At 42.4% G+C, this 16,334-nt stretch overlaps 1 protein-coding gene across 3 annotated transcripts in view; it reads left to right on the top strand.

Annotated features, from left to right (window-relative positions):
• Positions 1-16,334, top strand: part of LOC121868039 (cAMP-dependent protein kinase type II regulatory subunit-like) — a 100,040-nt gene that overhangs the window by 76,985 nt on the left and 6,721 nt on the right. For all 3 annotated transcript variants that reach the window (XM_042368295.1, XM_042368297.1, XM_042368296.1), the window contains 4 exons: positions 12,637-12,743; positions 13,366-13,627; positions 14,294-14,452; positions 15,490-15,592. In XM_042368295.1, coding sequence (XP_042224229.1) covers positions 12,637-12,743; positions 13,366-13,627; positions 14,294-14,452; positions 15,490-15,592 — 631 coding nt within the window. The remainder of the gene's footprint in view (positions 1-12,636; positions 12,744-13,365; positions 13,628-14,293; positions 14,453-15,489; positions 15,593-16,334) is intronic.

Here is a 16,334-nt window from a genome sequence, read left to right as displayed (position 1 = left end):
GGTCATTTTTTCCTCTATCCGTCTGTCCGTCTATCTCCCGTCCTCTCCGTCTTCCTTCCTCCCCCACTCTCCGTCTTCCTACCTCTGTCCCCCCCCCCTGTCTCCCTACCCCTTCCTCCCTCTCTCTTTCCCTCCCCCTTCCCTTACTGTCCCTCTCCCCATTCCCTCCTTCTCCTTGTCACTGCCTCCTCTCCACCTTTCTTATCTCTTCCTCCCCATCCTTCCCTGTCTTTTCTTTCTTTCCTTCCTCCCTTCCCTCCCCCTTTGTTCCCCCTCCTCTATTCTTCCTTTCCCTCCTTTCCCCTTTCCTCCCTCTGTTCTCCCCTCCTCCTCCCCTCTTTCCTGTTCTCCCCTACCTTCCCTCCCTTGTTCCTCCTGTTCTCCCCCTACTCCCCTCCACCTCTCCATCTCTGTTCCCTCCCCCCCCCCCTCTGTTCTCCCCTACCTCCCCTCCTCTTTCTGTTCCCTCCTCCCCCCTCCCCCTCTATTACCTCCGTCCCCTCCTCCCCTCCCCCTCCTGTTCCTCCCCCACCTCCCCCTCCCCTCCCCTCTGTTGTTCCCTACCTCCCTCCCCTCTGTTCTCCCCTACCTCCCCCTCCCTCTTTCTGTTCCTCTCCCTCCCCCCTCCCTCCCCTCCTGTGTTCTCCCCTACCCCATCTTTCTGTTCCCTCCCCCCCTCCCCTCTGTTCTCCCCTACCTCCCCTCCCTCTCTGTCCCCCTCCCCCCTCCTGTTCCTCCCCCTGTCTCCCCTCCCTACCCCCCTACCTTGTTCCTCCTCCCCTCCCCCTCTGTTCTCTACCTCCCCTCCCCCTCTTTCATCTTTCTGTTCCCTCCTCCCTCCCCCTCTGTTCTCCCCTACCTCCCCTCCATCTTTCTGTTCCCTCCTCCCCTCCTCCCCCTCCCCTGTTCCCTCCTCCCTCTCCCCCTCCCCTCTTTCTGTCCCCTCCTCCCTCACTCTTCTGTTCTCCCCTACCTCTTCTTTCTGTTCCCCTCCTCCCCTCCCCCCCTCTGTTCTCCCCCCTCCCCTCCATCTTTCTGTTCCCTCTCCCCTCTGTTCTCCCCACCTCCCCTCCCCTTTCTGTTCCCCTCCCCTCTGTTCTCCCCTCTTCTCCCCTCCATCTTTCTGTTTCCCTCTCCCCCCTCTGTTCTCCCCCTACCTCCCCTCCATCTTTCTTTCCCCTCCCCTCTGTTCTCCCCTACCTCCCCTCCCTCTGTTCCCTCCCCTCTGTTCTTCCCCTACCCCCCTCCCCCTTTCTGTTCCTCCCCCTCTGTTCTTCCCTACCTCCCCTCCATCTTTCTGTTCCCTCCCCTCTGTTCTCCCCTACCTCCCCTCCATCTTTCTGTTCCCTCTCCCCTCTGTTCTTCCCTACCTCCCCCTCCATCTTTCTGTTCCCTCCCCCCCTCTCTTTCTCCCTACCCCTCCCCTCCATCTTTCTGTTCCCTCCCCCTGTCTCCCCCCTCCTCCATCTTTCTGTTCCCTCCCCCCTCCCCTCTGTTCTTCCCTACCTCCCCTCCCTCTTTCTGTCCCCTCCTCCCCTCCCCCCCTCTGTTCTTCCCTCCCCCCTCCCCTCTGTTCTTCCCTACCTCCCTCCATCTTCTGTTCCCTCCTCCCCTCCCCTCCCTCTGTTCTCCCCTACCTCCCCTCCATCTTTCTGTTCCCTCTCCCCCTCTGTTCTCCCCTACCTCCCCTCCATCTTTCTGTTCCCTCCCCTCTGTTTCTCCCCTACCTCCCCTCCATCTTTCTGTTCCCTCCCCCTCTGTTCTTCCCTACCTCCCCTCCATCTTTCTCTTCCCTCCCCCCTGTTTCTCCCCTACCTCCCCCTCCATCTTTCTGTTCCCCTCCCCCTCTGTTCTCCCCCTACCTCCCTCCATCTTTCTGTTTCCCTCCCCTCTGTTCTTCCCTACCTCCCTCCATCTTTCTGTTCCCTCTCCCCCCCTCTGTTCTCCCCTACCTCCTCCATCTTTCTGTTCCTCCCCTCTGTTCTCCCCTACCTCCCCTCCATCTTTCTGTTCCCTCCCCTCTGTTCTCCCCTACCTCCCTCCATCTTTCTGTTCCCCTCCCCTCTGTTCTTCCCTACCTCCCTCCATCTTTCTGTTCCCTCCCCTCTGTTCTCCCCTACCTCCCCTCCATCTTTTCTGTTCCCTCCCCTCTGTTCTCCCCCTACCTCCCCTCCCTTTTCTGTTCTCCCCTCTGTTCTTCCCTACCTCCCCTCCATCTTTCTGTTCCCCTCTCCCCTCTGTTCTCCCCCTACCTCCCCTCCATCTTTCTGTTCCCTCCCCCTCTGTTCTCCCCTACCTCCCCTCCTCTTTCTTTCCTCCCCCTAGTTCTCCCCACCTCCCCTCCATCTTTCTGTTCCTCCCCTCTGTTCTCCCTACCTCCCCTCCATCTTTCTCTTCCCCTCCCCTCTGTTCTTCCCTACCTCCCTCCATCTTTCTGTTCCCTCCTCTGTTCTTCCCTACCTCCCCTCCATCTTTCTGTTCCTCCCCCCTCTGTTCTTCCTCCTCCCCCCTTCCCTCCCCTCTGTTCTTCCCCCCTCCCTCCCCCTCTGTTCTTCCCTCCCTCCCCTCCTTCCCTCTCCCTCCTTCCCTCCCTATTTTGGGGCAGGGTATGTTGTAAATTACCCATTGACATGGCTTAGTGTGGTGGAACTTTACCTGACGTCATAGCATTGGGGGTCAGTGTGGAAAGATGAGAGGGAGGAAAGAAAGAGACAGGGAAGGAAGAGAGGAGGAAGAGAAAGGAGGGGGAAAAGGGGGAGGGAGAAGGGAAGAGAAGGAAGGAAGAACCAGAAAAAGGAGGGAAAGATGGATGAAGGAAGGGAGTGAAAGCGGGAAAGGGAAGGAAAATGGATGGAGAGAAAGATGGAAGGAGGAAGGGAGAGAGGGAAAGTTGGGATGTAGACGGCGGGAAAGAGGAAAGGAGGGAGAGAAATAAGAAAAAAAGTAGATAGATAGATAAATAGATTATCAACAAATATAAACATTGCACATAAATTCAGGTGGGCTGGAGAGATAGAGTGTAGTACAGTACTTACATCTCTTCAACCACCCTGAAGTATTATACAGAATGATAGTCTTAACTAAAGTAAACACCATAAAACATCAGACATCTAGCACTTAATTGCTTCGTTATTTCCTGCGTCAGGGATCCTAGGCACTGGGGTTTGGATTCCTGGGTTCGGGACTTGGAAGTTTCTGGGGTTGTGGTGTTCGTAAATGGGTTTTGAAGAGTGTGTGAGGTGGCGAGTGGGGCGTGTTGTCACTGTGACGTCATCAGCAGTAGACTGCGGGGAGCGTCTCGTTGCTAAGGCGGTTGCTAGGGCCTTGTCAAGGATTGGAAAAGATGGATTTCACTTTATAATTGACCTGTTTTTCTTTAATGACGGAGATTTACACACACACACACACACACACACACACACACACACACACATATATATATATATATATATATATATATATATATATATATATATATATATATATATATATATATATATATATATTCGTATGCAAGTAAATCACTGTAGGTGCGCGTGATCCAGGTATATGCTGATAACCACAAGGAAAAAGAAAACACGAAGTTCCCAAGCGCTTTCCTGTAATTCACATCTTCAGGGGTAAGTACAGACTGTACTCACCTCTGAAGATGTGAATCACAGGAAAGCGCGAACTTCTTTCTTTCCTTGTATATATATATATATATATATATATATATATATATATATATATATATATATATATATATATATATATACACGTGATTTTAGAAGCATATATGTGTCTAAGATACACAAATACAGGTGTCGTGACACCTTAGTAACGTCTCGGCGTTGTTATGTGTGTGTGTGTGTGTACAGGAAACGCTGGATAAGGTTAATCACAAATTGAAAGTGTCGAACCCCGCCATGTCGATAAGCAGCTGTGTTAGGTATTTATCTCTTTATCTCCTCAACCCTTTTCCTGTCGTACTGCAGGGTGGAAGGGAGAGACTTGAGTGCTCTATCTATCTATCTATCTATCTATGAATCTATCTCTATATATCTATCTATTAATCTATCTATATATCTATCTATCTATATATCTATCTATTAATCTATCTATCTATCTTCCAATAGTATTTGTGAGAACTAGCCAGCAAGGAGGGCGTGGCCTGTTAGCTAATGTAAATAACCAGCAACACCAGACGAACACTTTACTTCTGAAGGTGGTGAGGTGTGGTGTGGTGTAGTGAGGGTGTGGTGTACTGAGTGGTAAGGGTGTAGTGTGGTGTAGTGGTGACCTTGACAGTGACCTTCCTATGACCCTGATCTCTGATATATTTGGGTCATGTCATCTTCGTTGTTTTAGACATGACTGAACATCATCTCTCTATATATACAAGCATTTGGGGGTTGTTTGACCCTTTAGCTCCGTTAAATCTTCAAAAATGTCAAAAATAGACAGTAGTTTTACTGGTGTGTGGTTGTGGGCGTGTTGAGCCATGGTACAAGTCAGAACTGATGAAGTAGAGTAGAGTAATCGGTTACAAAGAATATTCATCCTAGTAACTTTTAAAGAGTCTGGACACGACTTTTGTATTCCGAGTACTATAACATCAAGTACTGTATTATTTAGTGTACGATAAATACTGTACTATATACTAAAACATGACAGTTTCATCTCTCAACGTGACTGGTTATCAAGTAATTCATAAGTCTTATAAATAATCACAGGCAGCGGTGTGTACACGCTTACATGATGGAATAATGCAATGTTCTCAAAGAGTAACTCGGTAATCGATATTTTTTTGTCATGGCGGACTGTGACGCACATCGTACGTCACCGTGTTTAATAATTTTGACTGGAATGGCGCCTCCTCTTGTCACATTAGATGACTCCTTGTCCGCATCCGTGACTGCAGAACATTTTAAAAAAGACACTTTAAAGGTTTTTTATTGCTCCGTGCTTCTGGTAACTGTACTGACGTTGAGAATAAATGACTGGAAAATACCTGAATTATTATCTGTCATTGACATCAGTGGCGGGATGTTCCGCGCGTTGACTCTGGCATCGGCTTCATTTACTGTATACAATTATATATTTTATAAATTAAAGTGTTTCGTTTTTCATGTTGATGTCATTTTGTGAAACATGAATTTATTTTGATACTTATGTGAACATTTATTGTTTACTGTCATATGATTGTAAATAATTGTTACATATCACCTCAGACAGAGCATCGGAGAAGTGTTTATATATCTAATGATGGCGGATTATTATAAGCGTTCAAAGTAAACATTTGCGAGGGGACATTATTTAAATGTTCATTGTTATAAGATTTCAGCGTGTATACACTTCGTGCAGACGAATACAATAGCTACATGGAATTTACTTATTTGTATTTAACTCAGATTAATAACAATAAATGATATTCGAAAAGCTTGACGTCATGAGAGCGAGAGAATGCGTTGGACGTCATGTCATATACTAAGATGTTAACACTAAAGAAAGGGAGAGAGTCTAACATCAAATATTTATATGGCGATGTTAACACTACTGAGAGAGAGAGAGAGAGTAGCAACAAGGAACCCAAGGAGGCAGTTCATTGTGTCACCAACTTCAGTCGTCAGCTGTATATTCATCGTGGCAAGATTTCGATCAGCCTCTGAAAATAATGAAAGTTTATGAAATCTCCCAAGTTCAAAATACACCGTCGAATTGAAAAAAAACATTTCAGCGATAACAGAAGAGTCGGAGCTTTGAATTAATGGAGATGAGAAAACTTTGAAATGGTTTGTTTTAGACAATTAATTGGGATTATTTTTAAACATCCCAATTCAAAATCTCTGGTGAAGGGAGATAAGATGAGGGAAGAACTGGTGGAGGGGAGGAGAGATGATGAGTGAGTCATTGTGGTGAGCCACCTGTGTTATGAGTTATGACCCAGGGGCAGTGGGCACCCTCCCCTCCCTCCACATACACACACACACACGTCCTTCTCAGTACAGACACGCCATTTCTTCCTTCAACCTCTTCATCTCTTCACCCCTCTTCCCTTCTCCCTTCTCTCTTCCCTCCCTCTTATCCTGCTCCGCCGTTTTTCTTATGTCTCCCCCCCCTCTGCCACTTATTATCTCTACTGAGAAAACTAAGGTGTTCATCAAACAAGCTGGTAACCGCAAACGCGGCCCCGCCAATTTCAAGATAGGTAACAACACTATTGACTATGTTTCTTCTTTTAAATATCTTGGTGTCTCCGTCCCTTGTACCCTACCTGCCATACAACAGCTAACCCGCCAATTTACTGACAGACTGAGACCCCTCAGAAGTGTAGCGGGGTACAGCCCACATTATGGTGCTAATATTGGAATTGGTAAAACAATGTACCTAGGCTATATAAGATCTCTGATAGATTACCACGCACCAGCCCTGGTCCTTCGTGACAGGAAAGGCGTTGACAAGCTCGAGAAAATGCAAAATAAAGCCCTCAGAATTATCCTAGGATGTCCCATGAGCACTAAAGTACTTAATATGAGGAAAGAACTAGGTATACCCAGTGTTAAAGATAGAATAATTGAAGTCAACCTCATGATAGCCCTGAGGCTTCTGCGTGGTGATCCTGATAACATTGTTTCCTTAAAATTGCTAGACTGTATGAACCATAGGACTGGTGAGTCTAAATGGATCCAAACTACAGTTACACATATGAAGATGTTTGGACTAGACCACCTGTACAAAGTTGAGACACAACAGCTCTTCCTGCCACCCTGGCGGACAGTTCCCTTCGATATCACAATACCGACATATCCGCCTAAAAAATTAATTATACAAAGTATTTATCTCCAACACACTGCCAAAGTGAGAGCTCTTGAACACGTACACACACTACAGACTGATGATAATATCACACAGACCATCTACACTGATGGATCTCTTAACACCGCCTGTGGGAGGGCTGGAAGTGCTATTGTTGTGACTCAACCTGACGGTAATATAATTGAGAAAGGAGTTAGAATTAACAACTGGGCATCCTCTCTACAAACTGAATTAGTTGCCATACTCACAGCTATTAAATTCATTGAAACCACTGTCACTGACAGTCTCATCATCACTGACTCTCTATCCTCACTACTTGCCCTTGACACCCTCAACTCAAGTTGTCACGCTCTTGTCTCTGAAGCCAGACACAAATATGCGTGCCTTGTTGACCGGGGTGCCAAGGTCAAACTGTTGTGGATCCCCTCTCACATAGGCCTCATAAAACATGACAGAGTTGATGCCCTCGCCAAACTCGCGTCTAACACAGACACCGTTGAATACAATTTGGGTCTGTCAAAAAAGAACCCTTAAAACTGTAATTAGGAAAGAATTTATTGATGAATTTGATGCAAGTAGGCAATTGCAAACAGGCACTAGTCGATCCATAGTTTACCATGATGAGATGTATCAAGTGAAACATGTATGGCGCAAGTAACAATATCACTAGATTACAAGATGTTGTAACCGCTAGATTAAGGTTAGGATATAAGTACCTTTGGCAGTATGTTCCTCAAGCAGATGTAAACAAGACTAAATGTAAAGTGTGTGGCCAGACATCTGGCCACACACTTGAACACTACGTCCTCGACTGTGTGAAGATAGAACCTTTTAGGGACAGGTCCAAGCACACTGTGTGTGAAATGGCACAACACTTCATCTCTAATGGCAAGATAGCCGACATATTAAGATTGTATCCACTTTTTTGCTCTTAGTAACTATGTCAGTTCTCATGTACAGAACCAAATACACAATGTGCTTGAATACTTCTTACGCATATGTGAATAACAAAGTGTGAGGCCAGACATACTGCCTCACACGCCTGTACTCACGCATTACTGCCTCACACGTCTGTACTCACGCATTTGTGAATAAGTTACCCTTTATGTATAGAACTAAACAAATAATGTAATTGAAATACTGTGTAACATTCAGTGCCATAATACCCTGACAATGGGGGTTAATTATTATGACCCGTTGTGAACTCTACTCTGTAATCCTTTTGCGCTACCGCTCATAAGATGAGTGTGGGGTGCACAATAAAGTAGCCGCTGTTAGCGGCAAAATCAAAATCAATCGCTTCCAGTTAGTACGTGACACGTGTCATGGGGTGTATGTTTGTTCGTTCGTCTGGTTTTCCGTCTAAGGAGTCGGAGAAGTTCGCACACGTATATACTGCGCACACACACACACACACACACACACACACACACACACACACATACACACTTGTCACTTAGGGTAGGTGATTTCAAGCTGGGTCAAGGTACTTAAGGTAATTTCAGTTAGTTAAAGTTAGATTAGATTGGGTTAAGTTGGATCAAGATAGATTAAGTTTGGTTAAGTTAGTCTAAGTTAAATTAGGTTAAGGTACCAATATTTTAAGTTAGATTAATCACTTAAGTTAAGGCACCTTTAGGTAAGTTAGGTTAGATTTGGTGAGTTAGATAATGTTAGGTAGGCTAAGTTAGAAATCATCACCAAGTAAGTTCATGTTAGTTTAGGGCAGGTAGGGTCAGGTTATAGGCTGCAGTAGGTCATGTCAGGTTAGGTTAGGTGAACGCCCAATAAATAAATTAATAATTACACTGAGTCACAGCCTTTATTAACTACATACACTTAATACTGAATCTTTGAACGTAAGAAAAAGGACGAGAGAATGATAAAGAAAGAAAGAAAAAATGTAGTATGATAGAGAAACGAAGGGAAAAAAGAGAAAAGTTGAGGGAAATAAGAGTACAAGGAGAAACAATACGTAGTTAACAGAAAAATTAAGGAACGTTTATAGGGTAACGCAGAGAGAGAGGGAGAGTGACGGAGAAGGCCAATGGAAGCGTCAACACACGGAATACAAACAAGGGTTTCCCCGGGGTGAGTGTCCTGGCTTGGTTCGAACCCTAGATTGGTGTGTGTGTGTGGATTCATGAAGGTCCATACAGGTTAACACCCATTAGTACATCCATCCATCAGTCCGTCTCATTAGGTAGGTCGAGGATATATAAGCCATATCGAGGCAAAACGAGTGCCACTTGATAACTGGCACCGTAACATTTTAGCTTCTGGTGTCGTTTAGACTTGATAATAACCACTCACTTCAGAAAATGTTTTGCTGAGCTTCGGGTGACGTGTGTGAGTTGTCAGCTGGTGTGGTGATCCCGAGCCACCAGTAGCCCGTGAGGAGGAAGGATTACTCAACACACTGCCAATATTTACACACAGACAGACGAGGGCAAGACATAACATGGCGGCAGTGCAGCTGTGTTGTGCTGGGGTTACTGGGGTACCTCTGACTCACTCAAAACAAAGATCCTCCTTGAAAGCGCTCCACTCATTGGCGGAAAGACGGCCAATCGAAAGAGTTTTTCGAATAAGTGGAAACCAATCACGAAAGAGAAACCACTTTGATGGAGTTTGATAGGCTAACAACTCCCTCGTTGATGTCTTTGACAAGCTCACCACACTGACGGCCAAACACTCTTGATGGATGTTTAGGCTGCAGTGATGGGGAATGTATACGGGAAACGAACATCTGTATCTCACCATAGTCCAAGTCTTCAGTTGCCTTGTAAGTTGACAAGTGCGAAAACGACAAAGTACAGTAGAGGAAGTTCTGATACGAGCCGCTCTTTTTATCCTTATGTTAAAATGTACACACTAACGCATATTAATATTGTTAAAATGTATACAGTAACGCCTATTAATAAGTACAGTACCTACAGACTGGATCAATGTCTTCATATAATGGTTACTGGTGTTAAGTACCAACCTTTGTATAACCCTTGTAGTGGTCTCATCCATCATGGTTTCGCAAATTAATTACCTTTACTTTTATCCTCTTCACCACTGATCGGCTCGTTAGCCGCTTGGGCGATCGGTCAAATCTCTGTTACGCACTTTTGGCATGTACTGGGCACGCACTGGCTCCTGAATGTATCTGAACCTGCTCCAGTGTTTATCAAGTCTGGTCTTGAAAGAGCTCACACTCGGTTCCGTCACAACACTTTCTGGCAGATTGTTCCAAGAGTTCACAACTCTTACTCCGAAAAAGTTACCCCTCACAGTTTTCTAAACTTGCGGCTTCTTTAAGCTTGAGCTGTAACCCCTTGTGGGGCGAGCGTCCGCCAGCTCCAGGTAAGGGCACTCGACTGAGTAGTGCCCTTTGAGATGCTTATACACCTCATTAGGTCTCCCCTTGCCCGTCTGTAGTATAATCTAGGCAATTTCAAGCGCTCTAATCTCTCATAGTAGCTGAGGTGCCGTAGTGCAGGCACCAGTCTGGTAGCCCTCCTTTAGACATTTTCAATCAACTGACAGTCCCTAGCGTATATCTCTGGAACCAGACGGGTGACACTACTCCAGACGGGGAAGAACTTCACTCTTGAAGATCGTTATGAGGGACGGACCGTCTAGATATCTGAACGACTTTCTTATAAGACCTAATAATTTAGTTGCCTGATTCACCTTCTCGCAATGGCCCGAGAACTTCAGCTTATTGTCAACGTACACACCTAGGTCCTTTTCACATTCAGTCTCAATTAATGCAGTTTCTTTGTCCCGTTGCGACATGTGATACGCCTCCTTACCGTTGGTATGTCCCAGGTGCAGCTTCTTGCACTTCGCAACATTGAATCTCAGCAGCCATTTTCTGCGACCATTCTTGAAGCTCACAGAGATCCTTCTGCAGCTCTTCACAGTCTGCTTGGTTCTTAATTTCCCGAAATAACATGGCGTCATCCGCAAACATTTGTATGGAGGAGTGTACAGCATCAGGCATGTCATTTATGAAGCAAACAAACAACAACAGGCCTAATGCACTGCCCTGTGGTAACCCGCTCTACACATGATGATTTCGTGCCATTAATCACCACACACTGCATGCGGTCATGTAGAAAATCTCCGATCCACGCTAGGACATTTCCCCGAATCCTGCACCCTTCCAGTTTAATTTTCAGCCTTTCATGGGGTACACTGTCGAAAGCATTGGCAAAATCTAGGTAAATATTGTCGATATTACCACCCCGTTCCAGAATTTGGGTCCAAATATCCAGTACCTTGAGTAATTGTGTTAAGCAGGAGCACCCCGGCATAAAACCGTGTTGGCAATCCTTTACAAGGTTGTTTCGTAGCAGATGTTCCATCATGGCATCTTTTATAATGTTCTCAAGTACATTGAACCCGTTACTTTTCCATTTGAAGAGAAAAACTATAAATTTCGAAAAAAAAAAAACATCCAAATTATATACCTGTACTGTGGTGATATTTGGTCTCAAGGATAAATGTTAACTTCTCTCGTACACACAAAGGCTCCAAAAACAATTCGATGATATATTGAAATTTTACCAATTAACAGTTCTCGAATATTTCACGATTTCATCCAGAGATACAGGCACAAATGTTGTTCCAGTTCCAGGAATTGGCACGGTTCCAGTCACTGCCAAAACTCCTGGAATCGACTGCCTATTCCATGTATATAATGTATTACAGATGGTTAGCACATCATTTCCGCACTTATACCTGGCACATGACACACTATATCTGACACTTGACACTTATATCTGTTACTTGGCACTTATAATTTATATCTGGTACTTTACACTTATATCTGGCACTTGATGCTTACATGTGGCGCTTGGCACTTATATCTGGCACTTGGTACTTATATCTGGCACTTGGCACTTATATCTGGCACTTGGCACTTATATCTGGAACTTGACACTTATATCTAACACTTGGCACTTAACGCTTGACTTGTATCCGGCACTTGGCACTTTTATCTCGTAGTTGATTTATATCTGACACTTGACACTAATTACAGCCATTTAACAATTATTCCAGACACTTGAAACTTATTCCAGAGAGTTGATACTTATTCCAGGCACTTAGCACTTACAACAGGTACTTCAAGGCACAGTCTATATATCGTTCCACGTGTAGTTAGATATTGACTTACTTAGTGATACCGAGAGCCCCAACCATTGGCACTGTTCCAGACAGAGATACACTTCTAGGAACTGACACAATTCCAAGCATTGGTGGGGTCCAGGAATTAGCTCAGATCAAGACAGGGAGAGACTGAGTACATTATGAACTGGTGAAGTTTGCCTTACAGGTATTGGTATATCCTGATTGTGTAATGTGCATATTCAGGCACACTTACACTGTATTAGTCCTGTCAGAAGCTCAGTGACAGGCGTGAACACATGCTATTGCTACAGTATAGGAATCACCTTGGTTCTGATTGTGAGCCAACCCAGTAACAAATACAGGCCTAGCACAAGCACAGTACAGGTATTACCTTACAGTAGGTAGAGGACTTAAAAGACTGTCCAAGTTCTCTCACAGCACACACAATGGTATAGTTCAAGACTAAAGTACAATTCCAGGGATTATATCCCTTTCAAGATATAATATAGTTCTAGACATATGACCTTTTCCAAACATAAGGACAGCTTCAGACCATCGAATACTTTCGGTTTTATTGTCCTGGGGAGTAGTTAGTCTATACGTGTTAGATTCGCCTTTTATCACGGATTGTATCACATTTCCTGGCAAGAGAACCCTTTCAGATCTCAGAGGAGGACAATTTAATCCATCTCTGTATTTTATCTATATTTTCAGGACCAGATTGGGGAGGTTTTGGACGCCATGTTTGAGCGGCGAGTAACGGAAGGAGAGAACGTCATCAAGCAGGGCGATGATGGTGACAACTTCTATGTTATAGAGTCGTAAGTACCTCTCTATCCTTTGGTGGGATTGTTATACAATATTGTACTTTATATTTTAACATCATGAGGAGTTGTAGGGGTTAGTGTTTAGCTCTGAATATCAGAAATTCACAGTTCACACGTTTTTCTTCTCCTTTATCTGGGTATAAGAATATGCAACTAGTTAAGATAGAATCTTTGTTGTATGATTTTGACATCATAGATTCTCAGGATTCCTAAAGATTTGTTCTAGGCAAAATTTTAGACGTGCATAGAACCTTTCTGTATTCTCAACTTTTGTTGTTTAGCTTAATTCAACCAGTCCGGCACATTCTTGCATCTTCACATAACTAATGCCAGACGATTTATTCAGCTGAGGGAAACCCTTAGTAATTAGAGATAAGTGAAAGGATTAAGAGAAAAAATTGATGATATAAAACTTGTCCCAGTAAGATGTCTCTCCACTATGAGAAAAAAATATATAAAAAGAAGTTGTAGCAATGACACAGTTCTATCTCTCATAATTTTAATTGTTGTTGGACTTGTGTATTACTAACCTTGTTCCTTGCTGAAAGACTGTCATTGTTGATGCACAGTATTAACAATATAACAACAACAAACAGTAATGACTGTTATCCACCAGGGGGGTGTACAACATTTTCGTCAAGTCAGACAGTGATGCTGAGCCTCGTCTAGTGGGCAAATATGACAACTCCGGTAGCTTTGGGGAGTTGGCCCTTATGTACAACCTGCCCAGGGCTGCCACCATCCAGGCCGTGACATCAGGGGCTCTCTGGGCCATGGAGCGACAGACCTTCCGCAGGATATTACTAAAATCTGCCTGCAGGAAGAGGAAGATGTATGAGGCGCTGCTAGAGAATGTGCCCATGTTGAAAACTTTGGAGGTAAGTCTCACCTAAATTTGGATGTCATGAGTTGTTAGAGAAATTTTTCTAGGTAGAACAGTGAGTTTATGATGCACTTGTAAGTAAGGAATTTTACCACATTAGTATATAGTGGTTTTATGAAGTACAGTACGAGTCCTTAACCCTTTGTGAGTACGAGTACAGGTAATGGGCTTTATCCCCAGAATGTGTCGTCCTCATAAAGGGACTTTACCTACTGAGTGTGTAAATTTGTGGGTAACAGATGCTTTTTCCCTGGGTATGTGGTGCTGTTTTGAGTACAGTTAGGGATTTTAATTTCAAAATTTTTAGTGGTCATATGCATAAACTAAAAGACTTTAGTCAACAGCCTTTCTCACACATTTTGTTTTGATTAAATTAAGCAGTGTAATAATACCCTTAATCATTATTTGCATTAGTATTTGTTGAAGGAAATCATAATACGTACTGTAACTTGCCTTATATTTAATTAAGACATTACTGTATAACTTTCCTCGTAATTTATATGTTACTGTGTAAGAGAGTCACTGGATAAACCTCTTTCAAGAGGACTTTTTTAATAATTTGTACTGTATATCTTGTACAGTATAGGCAAATTAATACTCTATTATACTGTACTCTGCTCATGATTTACATGTTTCATTGAAAATTAATTGCCATTAACAGAAATATGAGAGGATGAACCTGGCAGATGCCCTGGTGCCAAAAGTGTATGCTCCTGGTGAGCAGATCATCATGCAGGGCGATTCTGCTGATGGCATGTACTTCCTGGAGGATGGCACCGTCAGGATCATGATGGCCAAAGAAAATAATGAGGAGAAGGAGGTAGGTTACAGGGTAAAGAAGCTATTTTGTTTATCACAACCAATACTGTACTGACACAGGAATATTTGTGGTTGCATATTACAGGCATGGGTAAAAATTAGGTTTGATTTGACTCTAGTATTACAGGTTGACAACCCTTTATCCGAAATTCCGAAAACCGAAAAGCTCTGAAAACCCAAAAAAAAATTTTTGTAGCAATTTTTTGGTATTAGCCCACCCGGGCACAGGTCACTGATCCATATCGGGGCCGGGGGGGTGAAAATGTAAGAGTAATAATAATTATAATAATACAGGTAATAATAATAATAATAATGATAATACAGTAATAATAATATTTATTTATAGTAAATAAAATTTTTAATAAAAAATACACAAAAATAAAATAAGAATGATAACAATAATAATAAAAATAAAAATAATAATAATAATAATAATAATAATAACAATAATACTGTAATAATGAAATAATAATAATAATAAAGAAATACAAGAATGAAAAAATGATCAAAAGTGAGAAACATGACCTTGACCTATGAATTATTATTATTATTATAATAATAATAATAATTATTATTATTATTATTATTATTATTATAATTATAATTATAATTATTATTATTTTATTATTATTATTTAATTATTATTATTATTATTATTATTATTATTATTATTATTATTATTATTATTATTATTATTATTATTATTATTATTATTATTATTATTATTATTATTATATTTTAGCCTCCAGGCTCCAATGTGGGTCAGTGACCTGTGCCCGGGTGGGCTGATCCCTGTAAAAAAAAAAAACCTCCGAAATCCGAAAAATTCCAAAAACCGAAATGCATCTGGTCCCAAAGATTTCGGATAAGGGATTGTCAACCTGTATATTTCAAATAATACTTTTTTTTGTACTTTTCCCTAAACAGTACAGTACATTACTGTATATCAATTTGAATATAAGATATATTAATTGTTATACTTGTTATGTATTCATGACATTTGAATAAAGTAATCCCATGATTATTGATACTATGTAGATCAGCCGGGTGTCCGTTGGTGGTTACTTTGGAGAACTGGCCCTCGTCACCAAGAAAGCACGAGCGGCTTCAGTTTATGCTGTTGGGAAAGCTAAATTGGCATGTAAGTACAGACTGGTATTTGATCTTCATTTAGGACATATGTACTCTGGAAAGACTATTGAAATAACTTGCCAACAGTGCATAACAGACGTAACTGACCCCTCAAGTGGCTAGCGAGCCAATCAGTGGCCAAGAGGATAAAATAAAAGTAAAGAGACCTGCTTTTGTAAAGCAAATGGACATCTTCCCTCCCAGCTTTCTTGTCTCACAGATCTGATGAGTTGTGTCTTGTGTTCTAAAATTTGCCATAAAAATCATCATTCAGTTTTCATTCTCCATCACTACTATTCACAGAACCATCAACATTAGCAATCTTATCTAACTTCACCTTGCCACTGTATTAGTAGATATCATCAGCAAACAGCATTCTTACTTGCAAGTGGGAGTACAGTACAGTACTGTACTGTAGTACCATAGTCAAGTAACTTCACCAGAAGATGCTCATTATTGTCACATTCTGACTTTACACTCCTTTATTTACATTAACTACATTAACTTAAGTCTATGATGTTAATAATTAAGTTGTGCTGCTGATACCTGAGGTGAATTTTTTTCTTTGCTCTCAAATACCCTGTAGTACAACATAAAACAAAGATGATTGTGTATAGAAATATGGTCTTGTTTTTTATTAAAACCACAAAAAATAAAAGTTTTTGTTTGATTTGTTTCTTAATTACTCATGTTCTGAATATTGTACTGTACTGTACTGTATATGCTTGGAAATGTCTAGATTCAACAGATAA

The sequence above is a fragment of the Homarus americanus genome, unplaced genomic scaffold (genome assembly GCF_018991925.1).
Source record: "Homarus americanus isolate GMGI-L3 unplaced genomic scaffold, GMGI_Hamer_2.0 scaffold37032, whole genome shotgun sequence".
Lineage (NCBI taxonomy): Eukaryota > Metazoa > Arthropoda > Malacostraca > Decapoda > Nephropidae > Homarus > Homarus americanus.
The sequence above is the reverse complement of the archived record's forward strand: the minus strand, read 5'-3'. Positions and strand labels throughout refer to the sequence as shown.